The 16,732-nt window shown below is 43.4% G+C and overlaps 1 protein-coding gene across 5 annotated transcripts in view; it reads right to left on the reverse strand.

Moving 5' to 3' along the window:
- The window catches only part of SLC4A4 (solute carrier family 4 member 4), a 340,638-nt gene that overhangs the window by 289,907 nt on the left and 33,999 nt on the right, over positions 1-16,732 (reverse strand). For 4 of the 5 annotated variants that reach the window (XM_059669116.1, XM_059669125.1, XM_059669135.1 and 1 more), the window contains one exon: positions 253-326. In XM_059669116.1, coding sequence (XP_059525099.1) covers positions 253-325 — 73 coding nt within the window. In that variant the 5' untranslated portion in view covers position 326. Of the gene's footprint in view, positions 1-252; positions 346-16,732 lie in introns of those variants that run through there. The other variant, XM_059669098.1, reaches the window with a different exon arrangement.

Genomic DNA, 16,732 nt, shown 5'->3' on the forward strand with positions numbered 1-16,732 from the left:
CTTCAAAGTAGGACCCCCACTCCCACCCCTTTTTTTAAACCATGCAGGACTACACTGACTCAGATTCTGATGGTCCAATGAAGTTCTTAAAATTACTTTCTGTGTCGAAGCAAAATGGGGAGATTAATGAAACTCATAGAAAAGCTTAGGTTTTTAACTTCAAAAATATAAGATACACGGAATGGACAAATGCTACTCTCTACAAAGACATACGTATATGCATATATACTTCCCTGGACCCATCGAGCTCACCTTCTACTTCTTCTTCATCACACACATGCTTAAGGAAAGAAGCCCCTCTGTCCAGGACAGCTTCATCCTCCATCCTATAGTAATAAAAAAGAAAAAAAGAATGCTCAGACTTCTCCTGGAGGGAGCCACTCGAAGCAGCCCAGCTTCTGGGCAGGTTGACCTGCAAGCTGTTGTTCATGTTAACGGGGCACCGTCACTCTTCGTCTGGTGACTGCCACTTCTTCACGCAGCTCCTCTCCTCTGGTGGTAGAGAATACTCCAGTCCCACATGGCTTCCGCTCTAACCTTGAGAGGGCACCCACATGGACAGGTGAGAGAAAATCATCTCAATCCCGCAGGCTGGGTGGTGGGGGTGCTCCCCTTCGGGATTTGCATTTGGAAAAAAAAAAAAGGAAAGAAAAAAATACCAAGAGAGGAAGTTTGGTATATCTGGAGTGCTCGTTGATGATCGTTTGTGGAAATCCAGCTTCAGTGCTGAGCTCTTTAAACACCCACTGCATGAAAATGTATGCCCTCACACACACACATGCACACCCACCCACACACAGATAGCGACAGGGAGGTAGGCTAGTGCACAGTGAGAGCCTAGCTTCCAGCCAGCCTCTTAATACCAGCACAGCCCAGTATGCTCTGTGGAGTGGCAAGCTTTGAGTCACATGTTGGCCTTACGGAAATCTGACATCTGAGGATTATCCAGCAACACGGCTTCGGCGACAGTCACACATATATGCCACCCATTCATTTATGCTCCACATTCTTATCACACGCCTCTCTCTGTGTATCTGTCCTGTTAACTCTTCCATGAAGGGCACAAAGTTCTTCATTTTGTAGCCACATTATGCTGTCCTCCTGTCACCTTACATAATAGGATCCTCTCTGCAATTTCACATGCTAAATAAGACCTCAGGATCCATCCAAGTAATGACAGTGTTTTTACGGCCTCTCGGTGCCAAACACGTCTCTCGTTTATGGAATGAGTTACGGTTTACTTCCTTATTCAGGGGCTCGTTTTCACTGCATTAACTTTGACATACAGAATTCCACGCACTCTATTTATAGTGAAAGCATAAAGAAATCCCCAATTGCTCAAATGCTGCTGTGTCGGCCTGGTCTAGAAACAAAGAACTTTCTCTGGGGACAGCTGCTCTATGTCACACCATACATGAGCGCCGCCAGAGGACCAAATGTTTATGCTGCATTCTATTCATCCATCTATTCAATGTCCGGGCATGGAATACTGCAGGTCTGTTTTCCATATTGCCTGTAAAACTTATTCTTGTGCTTCAGATACTTGTTATAATATTTGTGGATATGCACTGAATTCGCATTTTTCCTCCTCTTTATTTTAGGAGCATATCCATCTTGCAAACAACCATCTTAGCAAAAAATGTCAGAAGTTTGGTGTCAGGTGGACCTGGGCTTTAAAAATCTCAGTCTAACACTTAATATTTGCATCACCTGGAGCAAAGTATTAACTTTGTGAGCCTCCATGTTTCCATCTATAAAACTGGGATACTAATATCGACCTGGCAGGACTGCTTTGAGATTCAAATTGGGTAACAAATGTGAAAGTACTCAGTTTTGTGCCTAGCACCTACTACATGTTTAATTCCTTTCTTCCTTCCTGATTCCTTTTTACCCTAACATTTGTTGGCGGACAATGCCATTAAGAAACTCATTACCTTCAGACACTTGCAGAATATTTTCTTTCAGGGATAGGGGACATGCATGCAATAATTCACCCTGATAAATATCTAGTTCCTTCTCTGTATGAAAACTAAAAATATAAAATTAAATTCAAATGGGATATGGATCAGCCACCAGAATTATAGTAGAAAAACAATGCCTTGAAGACTTGAGAAGCCAAGTCTTTTGCCAGCCCTCTCTGAGCCTTTCCCATGAAGAATGGATGATGCACTGATTTACTCTCCAGCAATTGCTATGTCCTGGCACTCTCCAGAGGGAGGGGAATGCATCTGCGAATAAGACAGACAATTCCTGAGAAACAGAGTAATAAATAGATAAACAAGGTCACCTCAGGCAGCATTAAGTGCTTTGTAAGAAATACAAGGAGACAGTGGGCTGCCTGGTATAAGGTGGTTCAGATGAGGCTTCTGAGGACGTGACATTTGAGCAGAGAAGAAAATGATACGAAGGAACCAGGCATTTGAAGATCTGGGGGCAAAGCATTCCAAGCAAAGGGAACAGCAAGTGCAAGGCCCTAAGGTGGGAACAAGTTTAGCATGTTCCAGGAATGGAAATGAGGTCTGCGAAGCTGGAGAGAGAGACAGGAGGAATCAGGGCCATGCAGACCATGGTGGTCAGTCAGCATCAGAGGTGTTCTGGGATCCACTGAAGAGTTGTGTGTGTGTGTTTTTTTTTATTCTGATCTACTGAGGTATAACTGACATATAACATAATAATAGTTTTAGATGTACAAGGTGATTTGATATTTGCATATACTGAAGCCACTCCTTATCTGAGAGGGACGTGTTCCAAGACCCCCGATGAATGTCTGAAACCAATGCTACTGAATCCTATATATATGTTTATTCCTAGACATACATACCTATGATAAAGTTTAATTCATAAATTAGGCCATTTCACAGATAGACAATTCATTCTTACTGTAGACCTTAGCAACCTCAGCATACTACATTTTTTAAAATATATTTTTATTGATTTCAGAGAGGAACGGAGAGGGAGAGAGTGATAGAAACATCAATGATGAGAGAAAATCATCCATCAGCTGCCTCCTGCACCCCACCCTCCAACCCCCACCGGGAGCATGTGCCCTAAGCAGGAATCGAACCATTACCTCCCGCTTCATAGGGTGACACTCAACCACTGAGCCACTCTGGCTGAGCTCAGCTTACTACATTTTTTCCTTTCCTCATTAAGCCAAGAACCTTTACTTTTTCACTTAAAGGAAGCACTTTTCTTTGGCCTATCCAAACTGCCAGCATCACCACCCTTGTGTTTTGGGGCCATTATTAAGTGAAATAAGGGTAACCTGAACACAAGCACTGCGATACCGTGCTATCTGATGGCTGAGATGGCTACTAGGTGACTCATGCATGGAGAGCGTGGACAGGCTGGACAGAAGAAGATAGCACGATATCTGATCACACTACTCAGAACAGCACCCAATTTAAAACTTATCGATCATTTATTTCTGGAATTTTTCATTTAATATTTTCAAACCCCATGGGTAACTGAAACCATGGAAAGTAGAAACCTGGATAAGGGGAGACTACAGTACTGTGAAATGATCACACCATGATACGTCTAGTTAGCATATAGAGTTACAAAATTTTTATTTCTTGGGATGAGAACTTTTAAGAGCTACTCTTTGGGCAATTTTCAAATATGCAATACAGTATTATTAACTATACCTAAGAGTTTTAAGATGGAACTGTTTTATCGTTTTTAAAGGCTCACTCTGGCTCCTGTGTGAAATATAAATCATCAGGAGACGGAAGAAACTAGGAAACTATCTCAGGAGTCCAGGGAAGGCTGTGGGACGAACGGGTTTGGGGGAAGGAATCGAGAGTCCTTTTCTGTCCAGTTTATGGTCGAGATGCATACTATATATATGAAAAAGGAACTATCCGGTACACAATTAGATGTCTAAATCTGTAGCACGGGAGCCTGAGGCTGGAGATAAAAACTGGAAAATCAATGAAGAAAGCTGGTCTCTGAAGCCATTACTAGATGAGATCATCCAGGAAGAAAATGTGGAAACAGAGGCGTAGACCTGAGACCAAGTGCCGGGCATGCCAGCATTTACAAGCAGAGCAGAGGAACAAAAGCAGTGAGTGAGGTAAGAGGGAAACCAGGAAAGAGTGATGTCAAGGAAGTTGACAGAAGAGCAGAGTATGCTACTGGGAGGCTGAGAAAGGTGGAGACAGAGAAGGAAACATGGGATTTGGCACTATGGAGGTTGTTGGTGACGATGGCCTAAGCACTTGAAACATACCATACCCGGTGCTAGACACACAGACAGCAGTCACTCATTCCCTTTTCTCTTTCCTGCCCTCCTCCACTCATCTATTCAGTAAACATTTACTGAGGACCTGGTAGGTGCCAGGCACACAAATAGGCACTAGAGATACAATGAGGAGCAAGACAGACAGGGCTCCAGTGTGATCACATCTGCCTTCTCCCCTAGTGACCCAGGGCAGTCGGTCCAAAGGGCAAGACCCGACCAGTGACACAGCGTTTGACGACATGGATAAGGATGACAGCTTAATGGGGAAATTTTCTTAAAAGACCTCAGAAGTCCCATAAATCCTGGAGCCCTGTACTACTTACTGCATGGACATTAATAGAACTGTTTCCCCTTTGGAAAACCAAGAGTTTAGCCCACAGTTCTCAGAACTAACCCTTTCCAGTCCTACCAACCTACAGACTCCACCGCCATTTCCTACAGAACATCATTTCTGCGCCTCACCATTAATCAAACGGGTCCTATTTACTTCCTACATATTCCCTAAATGTTTAGCCTCTGCACCCAAGCCCTTCCCAAAATCGCATGCAACTAACAAGCGGAGCAGGAGTAAAGGTAGGGCACCGGTAGCCACTGAAGGAGACACTGTAGCCACTGTAATGACTGTAGCCATGTTCATGCCCAGAGCCCTGTTCCCAGGCTGAGACCATCCAGCCGAAGGAAACAGTGTCCCTGAGCTCCAGCTGAGTTAGAGTGAGAATAATGGTTGGTGCATTCCTTGGCCCTCTGATGCATATTTCGCATTCCCTCCAAGACTATACATAGCAAGTAATTAGAAACCTAGTCCTTCCTGACGGACAATGCAGAGCGTCTGCGAGCAGCCTCCTCCATGTAGGGAGCGAAAGAGAATGAGAGCTGCAAACTGAAAATATAAAATCTGCACGCCCACAGCAGCCTTTCCCAGAGCAGCCCTCTCCTCCACGAGAGCCGGTCCAGCCCGGCACATCTGGGCTTCTGCACGGAGCACAGGGAATTGACGGCTTTCTTCATCTTTGCAGCACAAATGTCAGTTATTTGGGTTTCTGTCACACTCCCCTCCCCACCCCCACCCCTCTAAAAGCCCTCTCAGCAGTTGCTTGCTATTATTAGCAGAACAGGGATATCTTTTAAAATGACCATCTGACCTAATCAGTTTTCCCCTCTATCAGTGGGAAGAAATTAACTCATCTAGTCCCTAATCAGGCCCTCAAATCCATTCTTAAAATGTTCCTTTCACACAAGCTGCATTTGCTGAAAACAAAGAAAGGAAAGAGCGGCTTCTAAACGGCTCCCGGTGGCTCGCATCGCCAGCATGAGGCAAAGTTCAGAATAGATTTGGAAGCTTCTCACCAGCATCACGGGGATAAGGGTCAGACCAGTCAGGACAAAAGCCATTCGGGGGCTGCCTTCCTTCCACAGAGCCCCGAGAGGAGCAGGGGGGCCCTGCCTCAGAGGTCCACAGCCAACGTGGGGTTTCTCTTATTCCCCCTTATTCTGGGACAGTCACATGATTTAACCCTAACACATGTCAAATCTGCTGCCAAACGGACAGGCTTTCACCAACCAGTCCTAAGCACTGAGCAGGCTTGGAAGAGTGACTTAAGCCTAACCCAAGAAACATTTGTGCAAAACTGTCAGCCATGGAGCCTTGGGCACCCATCGACATTCCACCCCTGTGGGTTCCCGCCCCCAGAGCCCTCGCCAACTGCCAACGTGCTCACCGGCTAGTCCACACAGAGCTAGCAGCTGCCACTCAGCCAGTCAGCAAGTGGCCGGCCGCCAGCACACAGTTGCAGATGCAAGCCTACCCCGGCAGAGAGCTGCCAAAGGGTGAAAGTCTTTGGGTGTGCGAGCCTCTGGATTCGCCTCACTTGCCCTCCTCCCGCCCTTCTCCCACCACTCCTCTGTTAGGCCTCCCACGGCAGCATTTCCCTCGTCTCTATAGTAACAGCAACTGGTTTCAGGGTTATAACTTTATACAGAGCAATCATCTTGCTAATCGAAGGCCTTTGCCAAAGGATGCAATAGCAAAAAGGCTGCTGCTGACGGTGGAGCCCGTTCCCTTGTCACCCCAGGCATGCAGCTATATTATGAGCTGCAGAGGCAGCTCCTAGCCCGGGGGAAGCAGAAAGCAGGCCCTGCAACCTCCACACACTGGCCCATAGAGCGCCAGTCCCAGAGCTGGCCCCCTCTCCTCCACACCTCGTTCATTCTCCACTTAACCAGGCTGCACGTGGGTCACATGAACAGCAGGGCTTTCTGGCTGCTTCCAAAAAGGGCACCAGAGGATGGCACCCTAGGGAGCAGAAGAGCTCCAGTTTTTAACATGTCCATACCTGACTGGACACTGCTGGGTTTTTCCATGCACACAGCTTAATGTTTATTAGTTAACCTCACATTTAAACTCATCCCACTTTATCCTCACTAGCTTGCTCTGTTTATGATATCCAGCAAACCCCATAATCTCTCACTTTACAACAGCTTTCCTGTGCATAGCAAATGTTTAAACAATTCTTTACACACATGCCCACACACACACTGAAGTGACGCACGCCAGAGAGTGGACCAATACTAGGAAGTGAAGAGTTTATTACCATTAACCATTGCTGCCTTGAAAATTATATTTACCATGTGCATAAGGGCCTTCACTGAAGGACTAAGAGGTGTGCGTCTCAGGTCTCAGAGCTCAAAAGCAGGCTGTCCCTGCTACTTGGCTGTTCTCAGAACAGATGGGAGGCAGAAATCAGCATTTTCACAGATCTTTTTCAAGAGCTACATAGAATGCAACAATCGCACTGACATCTAGAATTATACACACATCTCTGAATTCTCTTCTCTATTCAAATTACTTCTAAGAAGTGGGGAACCAGTTTCCTTACAAATCATTTGTAAATGTGATGTTTCTTTCAAAATTTTTAAATCACACAGCAATTTCTTGGTGCCTTTGTTGTTCTGGAAAATCTGCTATCCACGTTTTCAACACGCACAGAAAGAATAGTATCAGTTCTCCAAACCACAGGCGACAGGGCAGAGCGAGCTCAGCGGCTGCAAAGCACACTGCCATCTTTTGGCAACATGTGTTCACTACAGGGAAGCGGAGGGCAGGCACAGAGGAAAAGCAACAACTATTCCCTTCCCAACTTCACAGGCGAGAGAGCCCATACTTCCACAGCAAAGAAGGGGAAAGAACGTGGTTGTTGGTGGAACCGTCGAGGCTGCTGGAGCTCTGGACATAGATAGGAAAAGAGACATCAGGGAGACAAACCTAACAAGTATGATGAATGGCAGAGGTGACTCCCAGAGGTCAGCCGGCAACAAAGCAACTTGGGGTTGGGGAGTGCCCTAATCGGTCTGGAAATTTACACGGGCCCCGGGCCAGGGAGAACTGGGTGACGGCCCCACATGAAATCTAACTGCCGACTGGATAAAAGGTGAGAACATAATCCAGAGCAGGATCACGCCAAACATAATTCTGGGTTTATGAACTGCATTGGAAGTTCATTTGTACCTATGGGCGCTTCTCCCAGAGAAATGAAAACTTAGGTTTAAACAAAAAGCTGTACATGAGCCCTAGCTGGTTTGGCTCACTGCATAGAGAGTCAGTCTGTGGACTGAAGGGTCCCAGGTTCAATTCCAGTCAAGGGCACATGCCTGTGTTGCAGGCTCAATCCCCAGTAGGGGGCATGGAAGAGGCAGCCAATCAGTGATTCTCTCTCACCACTGATGTTTCTCTCTCTCCGTCTCCCTTCCTCTCTGAAATCAATAAAAATATTTTTTTAAAAAAAGCTGTACATGAATGTTCACAGCAGCTTGGCTTATAATAGCTAAAACCCAGAATTAGTCCAGGTGTCTTTCAACAGGTGAATGGTTAAACGAACTATGGTACATCCAGACCATAGTTGGCAACAAAAAGGAACAAACTATGACATACAAAACCAATTGAATGACTCTCCGGGGATTGTGCTGAATGGAAAAAGCAAACGCCAAGAGGTTATACACTATATGATTCCATTTATATAACATATCACAACACTCTAGCTATGAAAGATAGATTAGTGGTGGCCACAGGGTGGAAACTGGGGGGCAGGGGAATATTTGTGGTTATACCAGGGCAACAAAAGAGGCCTTTGCAGAGTTGGCTCTGTTCAGTAGCTTACCTCTGGTGATGGATATATAAATCTACACAGGTAATAAAATTGTATAGAACTTAAAACAAACACAGAAATGAGTACAAGTAAAATTGAGGAAATCTGAGTAGGTTTATGGCTATATCGGTACCAATATCCTGGTTAGGATATTGCACTAATTGCACTAAAGGTTTAGAAAACATTAACACTGAGGAAAACTGGCGGTGTACAAGCAAACTCTATTGTCTCTCAAACATGCGTGTGAGTCTACAATTATGTCAATAAAATTTTCAATTTTAAAAAAAACGGCCCATTTGCAAATCTGACTTTTCATTTCCCCCTGGAAACATTAACATGATGGTCAGGTGGGGAAGCTCACCCATCTCCACATATGCAGAATCAGGTGAGGCTGAGGGCCAGTACCAGGTGTGCCCTTTAGAAGCTGTGCAACCTTGGGAATGTGAGTTACCTTCTCATTCAGTATCCTTTAAACTGGGCCTGAAACACTTCCTAAGTGCTTAGGGTACTGGATAAATTCCTTCAGTAAATAAATTCAATTTAGTTCAGTTGAATCTAAACCTAAGGTCCCTAGGGGCCCAGAGAGTACAATAAAGATTGAAAGTCCTACAGACCTGAAGGCCACAGTTTTGCCTCCATGAGCAAATGCATGGCAGAGTCAGCTGGGGAGATGAGTGCTCAACTGGCCCTCAAGGCCACAGGACCCCATCCCTCTCTCCCATCCTCTCCATGTTGGGGCAAGGTCTCCTCCCCTCTATCCACAGTCTGCTGGCTGAGCTCTGAAAGGCTGGAACAGGCTCAACAACAAAGGACATGGAGAGAACTGGTACAGGATGGAGGCAGAGGCTTTGGAGCAAGGAAAGGTGTGGAGGCTCATGGGAGGTGACAGGTGAAAGGAGAAATTGCCGGAGAGGGTTAAGTGCTGAAAAGGAAATGGCTTGCATGACCCTCTCGGAACAATCCCGTCAGCCAACACCCACAGTCACACACTCTTTAATTTTTTTAAGGGGCCAATCCATGTGCTTCTATGGCCACCGTGTGCTGCTTCTGACCAGAGGTCCACTGAAGAACACAGCAGTTTCATTCCCAGGTCAGAAATTCAACACTTTACCCATTGAAAGTTTTCCCTGAGTTTTTACTGTTAGGGACAGGAAAAGGAGGATCCCTTCTAAACTCGTTTCACTGTCGATTGTCCTTCTTCAAAGGCTCTGCGTGAAAATCAGAAAGGTCCTAAGAAAGGGTTGATGCAAGAACTGAAAAGGTTGGGGGCAGGGGGCTCCACGTGAGAAGCCAGAGGGCAGCAGGAGGCGGGTCCATCCTGTCTCCCTTCCTTCTCACACCGCCAGCCTTCAGCCCAGAGCCAGACCAAACCAGCAGCAGAATGAAGAAGGCAGAGCACAGAGCAGGGCCGGCAAGCCACAGGTTAACAGTGGGGTAAAGGACTGTCGACAACTGGGAACCCAGCCTGCAAGGCAGCTATTAGTCAAGCAATACTCCAGCATGTCCAGGCTTAGAAGTGAGTATGAGATGGCTGCCACCAACGGTTTCAAACTGGTCTCCCTGGCTCTGAAACCAGGTCCCCCTAAATCCATCCATTTATAAAACACAATTTGGTATCATTCTCCTTTTAAAGGTCATGCAATGGCTCTTCATTATATTGAAGAGGAAGTCCAAACTACTCAACACAGAACTTAAAGCTTGTCATGAACTTTCTACACTTAGCTCCTGCCTTCCCCCATGCCATACCATTCCCCAGCAGGCTACCATGCCTTTGTACACAAGCTGCTTCCTCTAATTAACATGTCATCTTAGTTAACTCATTCTCCAAGACCCAACTCAAACCTCTCCAGAGCCCTCTCTACATTCTCAGACACATCGTTGGCCAAGAAGAGCTATGATCCTTCATCTGTTCTCCATTGCCTCCTGGAAGGTATACACAGCATTTTTATCTGGCATGTATGGCATTGCCTTGTCACAATCATTTAACCCCATGCAACTGTACATGGATATATCATGGCAGATGTCCCCACCACATTATAAATTATTAGAAAGCAGGTATCATCTACATAAAGTCTTTCTACCTCCAGTTCAATGTCAACCATGGTCACCACATATAGTGAGTGCTCATTAAATGTTGATTAATGAATGAATCAACTAGTGAGGCATAGGTAGAGTGAGGGTACACACATGTTTGATATTAAGTGCATCTCTAAGTTTAAAGGCCCTGGATATATTTTTAAACAACATGAACCCCATACATAAGCAAACTTCCACTTACTTGTCATGTATTCAACTGAAGAAACAGTAACTTGTTCCAAATCTAGAATGGGGAAATGGCTAGAAGGGATTTTTAAATAATAACTATCTAATTTTCTCCTTATCAGCTAACTTTGAACCATCATGCCTGGTGGCGGGGATAAGGCTCCCAGCATTTTATTGAGTTCTTCCTACTTGCCAGGCACTGTGCTAAGTATCATGCATGCATTATTTCGTTCCTGGTGCTGTCAGATTTTGTCCAACTGGCTCAGTAATAGGACAGGGCTGAAGATTCTAGCTCAAGGATTTCAATACCTATAACAATGTGGGGACAGAGATTAGGGACTCTCATCATCCATTATTTTTTAAATGTTCCATTTGCAAAAATTTACTACATGCCAGGTATTGTCATGACAGCCCCATAAGATAAGTACTTTTCACACACACATTTCAGAGTTGTGATCTGAGGTTAAGTAATTGACTCAAAAATCACATAGTAATTGTTATCCGAAGACCGGGGGGGGGGGGGAGGCCTAACTCAGCAATGCACAGTTTAACCACTCTACTATACTCCTTCATAATTAACTAACCCATGCCTGTTAGGGACTAGACTCAGTAACTTATTTTTTCATATTACTAAACTTCATATGCCTTCTTATTACAACAAATTATATCACTTACACTCACTTCTTTCCCTATCTTGGTGTGCCTACTGCCAAAGGTTGAAGCACTCTCTAACAGGCCTCCCAAATAAATGTCTTTATTTTTACATAACATTTAGGTTTAGCTTACTATGTGCCAGCCACTGTTGTAACTGCTTTACATGTTTTAACTCACTTAATTCTCACAATAATCCAATGAGGTATGTACCCTTTGTATCATCATCATTTCTGAGGCACAAAGAGATTGTCACGCAGCTAGTAACTATTAAAGTCAGGATTCAAACCCATGCGGTTCAGCTCCACAAGCCTGTGCTCTGAACTACTATATGGCATGCTGGCCCTCCTTAGTTTACTAATATTTGCTTGATCCATTCCAAACTCTTTAGGAACCTGGGACCACAAATATTAAACAGCACTTTGGTAAAGAGCAGACTCATCAGAATACCTAAAGAGCATACTGACCTGTGATATTCATCAAATGTGTCCCCCGACCCCGCACCGCCAACTCTAGGTTGCAAATGCCCAGATTCACAAATATCACTGTGACACATAATTTCTGATATAACACATGGTCAAGTGTAACTATATGAGTTTCTACATTCTCAAGTTAAAGAAGGCTGAGGAGATGGGCCACCTCAGGCCCCATCTGGGCTCACGGCTGGCACAGGGGTCCCCACAGGTGTCTCTACAAAGTATAAACAACTATGCGGTGACCCTTCCAGGCTGCCAGCAAATATCTGAAACCCAATTGTTAGATTCACACAAGCCAAGAATCTACTGAATCAAAAGCCAGAGAGCACATCACTCACTATACGGCCACACTGTTGAGCATAGTTCACTGATACATGAATGGTGACGACACTTCGCCTGTTCCCTTACTACAATGTCTCTTACCGCAGTGTCGTTCAAAGTTCATCCTTCATTTTCCCCAACGTTCCTCAGAGTTGTGATCTGAGGTTAAGTAATTGACTCAAAAATCACATAGTAATTGTGATCAGAAGACCGGGGGGGGGGGGGGGGCGCTAACTCAGCAATGCACAGTTTAACCACTCTACTATACTCCTTCATAATTAACTAACCCATGCCTGTTAGGGACTAGACTCAGTAACTTCTTTTTTCATATTACTAAACTTCATATGCCTTCTTATTACAACAAATTATATCACTTACATATTATTTAACTTCAGTATGCCTTCTTATTATTTCAAATTATATCACTTACACTCATCTACTGAGTGTATTGAGGCTAGTACTGTATTCTTGGGGTCAAATTTTCCAGAGTTTAACTCATCTACTCACTCATTTAAACAATTTATTGAATGTCCACTATGATCAGTAATTATTCCAGTAACAAAGGATAAATTCATGGTGGGAAAAATATAATAAACCAAATTAAAAAGTAAATTGTCTAATATTTTAGACAGAGGTACTGCTATGGAAAAAGATAAGCAAGGGAGAGATTTAGGGAGAGCTGATGGGATGGGGCAGGAGGACAGGAGGTAGGGGTATGGGTACAGGGAGGGCAGTTTTGAACAGGTAGGTAGGGAAGTCCTCACTGAGTGATAGCTGAACAAAGACCCGAAGGAGATGAGAACTTAAGAAAGTCAGGGCGTAAGGAGATCAGTTAGTGAGTATGCGGAAAGGAACAGCGAATGCAAAGGCCCTGAAGCAAGAGAGTCTGGCAGATTCCAGGAATTGAGTAGGTAAAGCAGAGTGAACTTGGAAAGCAGGAGCTAACTATAACTAAGGTCAGAGAGGGAAAGGCCAGGGAGGGGCAGGCTCAGGTCCTGAGAGGCCACTCACAGGGCTTTGGTGTTGACTCTGAGCCATGAGAAATCACTGCAGGTTCTGACCAGCAGTGATATTTCCTCAAACTTTCAACAGTCTTCTTTACCTTTCACTCTTTGTCATTATATAAACAAATCCATTGAGTTCCTTCCTGGAACCTACTTCCACTCAGAAGGTCTTCCAAGGGACCACAGCTAGGGTAGCATAGAAGTCAGAGGTGGGGTCCGCTGAGTCAGCGCCCTAGGGCAGTCAAGACACAACCTGACCGGGTCCTGTGTCTGCAGATCAAAGAGTTGACCGACACGCCTCGGAAGACTTTATCCCCAGTATTCAGCCCTGCACACTGATTTGAGCCTTACGAAGGTGCTGAGCAATGTGCCAGTGCTCAGAATCAAGGCCAATCTGCATTGACTTATATAATCTTTATTAACTTCTGCCAAACTAGCCTCGAAGTTCATGACTCAAGTAGCTGCCACCTGAATCCTCACCTACCTAAGTTTGCCCCAGGGATGGCAACACTTAGTATTAGAAGATGCCAAAACAGATGATTAATAGGTAGATAATCAGGAGAATAGCATGGAACTGATTTGTTGGTGGCTTTTTAACACCCAAGACCTAAATCTAGGAATATGTTTAAAGTTGTTTTTAACTGTAAATTTTCTCGGTTAATTTTATGAGAACAGGAAGGGCACAGGAAGATTGCAAATTCCACAGTTACCTCTATTGTATTTTAGAGGAAAATGCCCTCAGCTTGTCATCCCTTGCCTAAGAACAGACTAAATGCTTGCTTGGCTCTAATGCAGCGGTTCTCAACGTGTGAGTCGCGACCCCTTTGGCCATCGAACAACCCTTTCACAGGTGTCGCCTAAGACCATCCTGCATATCAGATATTTACATTACAATTCATAACAGTAGCAACATTACAGTTATGAAGTAGCAATGAAAATAATGTTATGGTTGGGTCACAACATGAGGAACTGTATTTAAAGGGCCAGAGGGTTGAGAACCACTGCTTTAATGGCTTCTTTGTTGTCAAGGAGGGGCCACCTAGCAGAAGTATGGTACTCCCCAACTTAAAAACACCTATAACATAGAACCATCAAATGCAATATGCAAACTGAGATCCTGATTCAAACTAACCAACTGGTTTTAAAACTCTTCTGAGACAATCATGGAAGCTTGAATCTTAATTGGGTATTAAAAGATACTTACAAATTATTATTGATTCTATTAGGTATGGTAATGGCATTGGGATTACATATTTTGATGCCTTTTTTTCCCAAATATATTTTTATTGATTTCAGAGAGGAAGGGAGAAAGAGAGAGAAATAGAAACATCAATGATGAGAGAGAATCATTGATTGGATGCCTCCTGCACACCCCCTGACTGGCATGTGCTCTTGACCGCAATTGAACTGGGGGACCCTTCAGTCCACAGGCCAACACTGTATCCAATGAGCCAAACCAGCCAGGGCAATGTCTTTATTTCTTAGAAATAAATACAAGTAATAATTGGTGAAATATGATGTAGGATTTATCTTAAAAGGCTCCAGCAAAAAAAAAGAGGGTGATGGGGGAGAGAAAGGAGTATGAAGTAAAATTGGCAATATATTGGTAATTACTGAAGCTGGGTAATGGTTATGTGGGAATTCAATGTACTATTCTCTCCTCTTTTGAAATTTTCCAAAATGAGAAGCTTTTTTAAAAAGTATCTTATATAAGCCTCCCTTCTATACCCAATTCATTCCAGAAAACATGTATTACTATAAAAGCCATAACAAATATACTTATACATTATAAAGATGGCTCCACACCCAAAAATCAAAAACTCTTAAGCCCATACTCATATGGCTCATTTTAGACATAATAAATAAAAACGTGTATGATGCATTTCAACACTTTTTTTCTCTTCCTTAACACCTTAATACATAGGCTCTCCTCCAACAAGTACTTGATTGACTGTGGCATGCCTAATGCTTTCCCTCTTAAAACAAAACAAAGTTTTTGAGTCCTATGTTTCTTAGCATTAGCATCAGCATTTTTACTTTCCCTCCATCTTTATGAAATTGTGTAGTAAAATGCAGCAGAGCATTCAAATATTTGCAGCTACAAACACTGAGGCACAAATAAATTTCATGTTGCGGACAGAACTGAACCACAGGCTGGTGTGCAACACCACCGTGAATTCGCTGCAGATGTCCCTCCACTCCTCAGCTGACATGCAAAAGAACACAACAGAATATGAAAGGTGAGCTATGGTTCTTATATATCAAAGCATAGTTTGTATGAAAGCTGAACCTACACAAATCAGGACTGACTAAACATACGAATATATGATGTCTATGCATAAGACAGTGAGCTTTCTTCAAGATCCTGGAAGAACAAAAAGTATCCAAAACTAGCATAGTCCTTTCTATTGGTGGGGTACAAGGGAAGAGAGATGCTCTGGTGACATCAGATTCCCTTCTTGCCAAACACAGGACATCTATTTTTTCCCAAAGAAATAACATTAATTTGTTGGTTAGGCTCCAAAGCCAACTCACAAAAATCTATTTACTGCAAATGTAGACAAATCATAGCAATAATAATAAAAGCTAATATAATAAGTGCTTTATATAAATTATTTAAAACTTATTACCAGTCCATGAAATAAGTGCTAATAATATCCACCATTTTAAAGATGTAAGTGAGCCCAGCTGATGTGGTTCAGTGGTTGAATGTCAGACTATGAACCAGGAGGACATGGTTCAATTCCTAGTGAGGGCACATACACGGGTTGCAGGCTCGATCCCCAGTAGGGGGCATGCAGGAAGAGGCCATCAATGATTCTTTCCCATCACTGATGTTTCCTTCTCTCTCTATCTCTCTCTCTCTCTCCCTTCCTCTCTGAAATCAATAAAAATATATTATAAAAAATAAAATGTAAGCGAGTTGTCAAAGTCATACAGTAATGGATTATTAGTCAATAGTATTAAAATTACTAATAACATATGACCAAAAGGGGAACTGAATGAAAAAAAAAGGGAGGGTAACCTCATAGGGTGATCTGATCATAAATTCCTACCTCACTGGGCAGGTCATAGAGGGGAGTCATGCCCCAGGCCTATAACTTCTTTAGTAAAGTTTTATATTTGCCTTAAGTAAGCCTTGTTCATTGTTTCTGTGTATCTAGATAACACACTTTTGAAATTAACTGAAAGGAAACTTGACTTGGGATGGTGAACACACAATACAATATATAGATGATGAGCTGTAGAATTATACTCATGAAACCTGTATAATCTTATTAACCAATGTCACCCCAATAAATTCAATAAAAATGAATAAATAAACTGTAACCACCCTCAAGAGAGCATATAATCTTGTTAATCCTCTAATCCAATCCCTGTCTTACTTTTTCCTACCTCCTTAATTTCAAATGTTTAAAAGAAGCTGCAAAACTGTTATTCTTTGGAGCATTTGAGATCTTGCTCCCTGGCATATGTCATGTTTGGCTCAAAAAATTCTCTAAAAAATAAAATTACTGCCTAGCCAGTGTTGCTCAGTTGTTGAGCATTGACCTATAAACCAGGAGATCATGGTTTGATTCCTGGTCAGGGCACATGCCCGGTTGCAGGCTTGATCCCTAATGTGGGGCGAGC

This window comes from Myotis daubentonii, chromosome 1 (genome assembly GCF_963259705.1).
Source record: "Myotis daubentonii chromosome 1, mMyoDau2.1, whole genome shotgun sequence".
NCBI lineage: Eukaryota > Metazoa > Chordata > Mammalia > Chiroptera > Vespertilionidae > Myotis > Myotis daubentonii.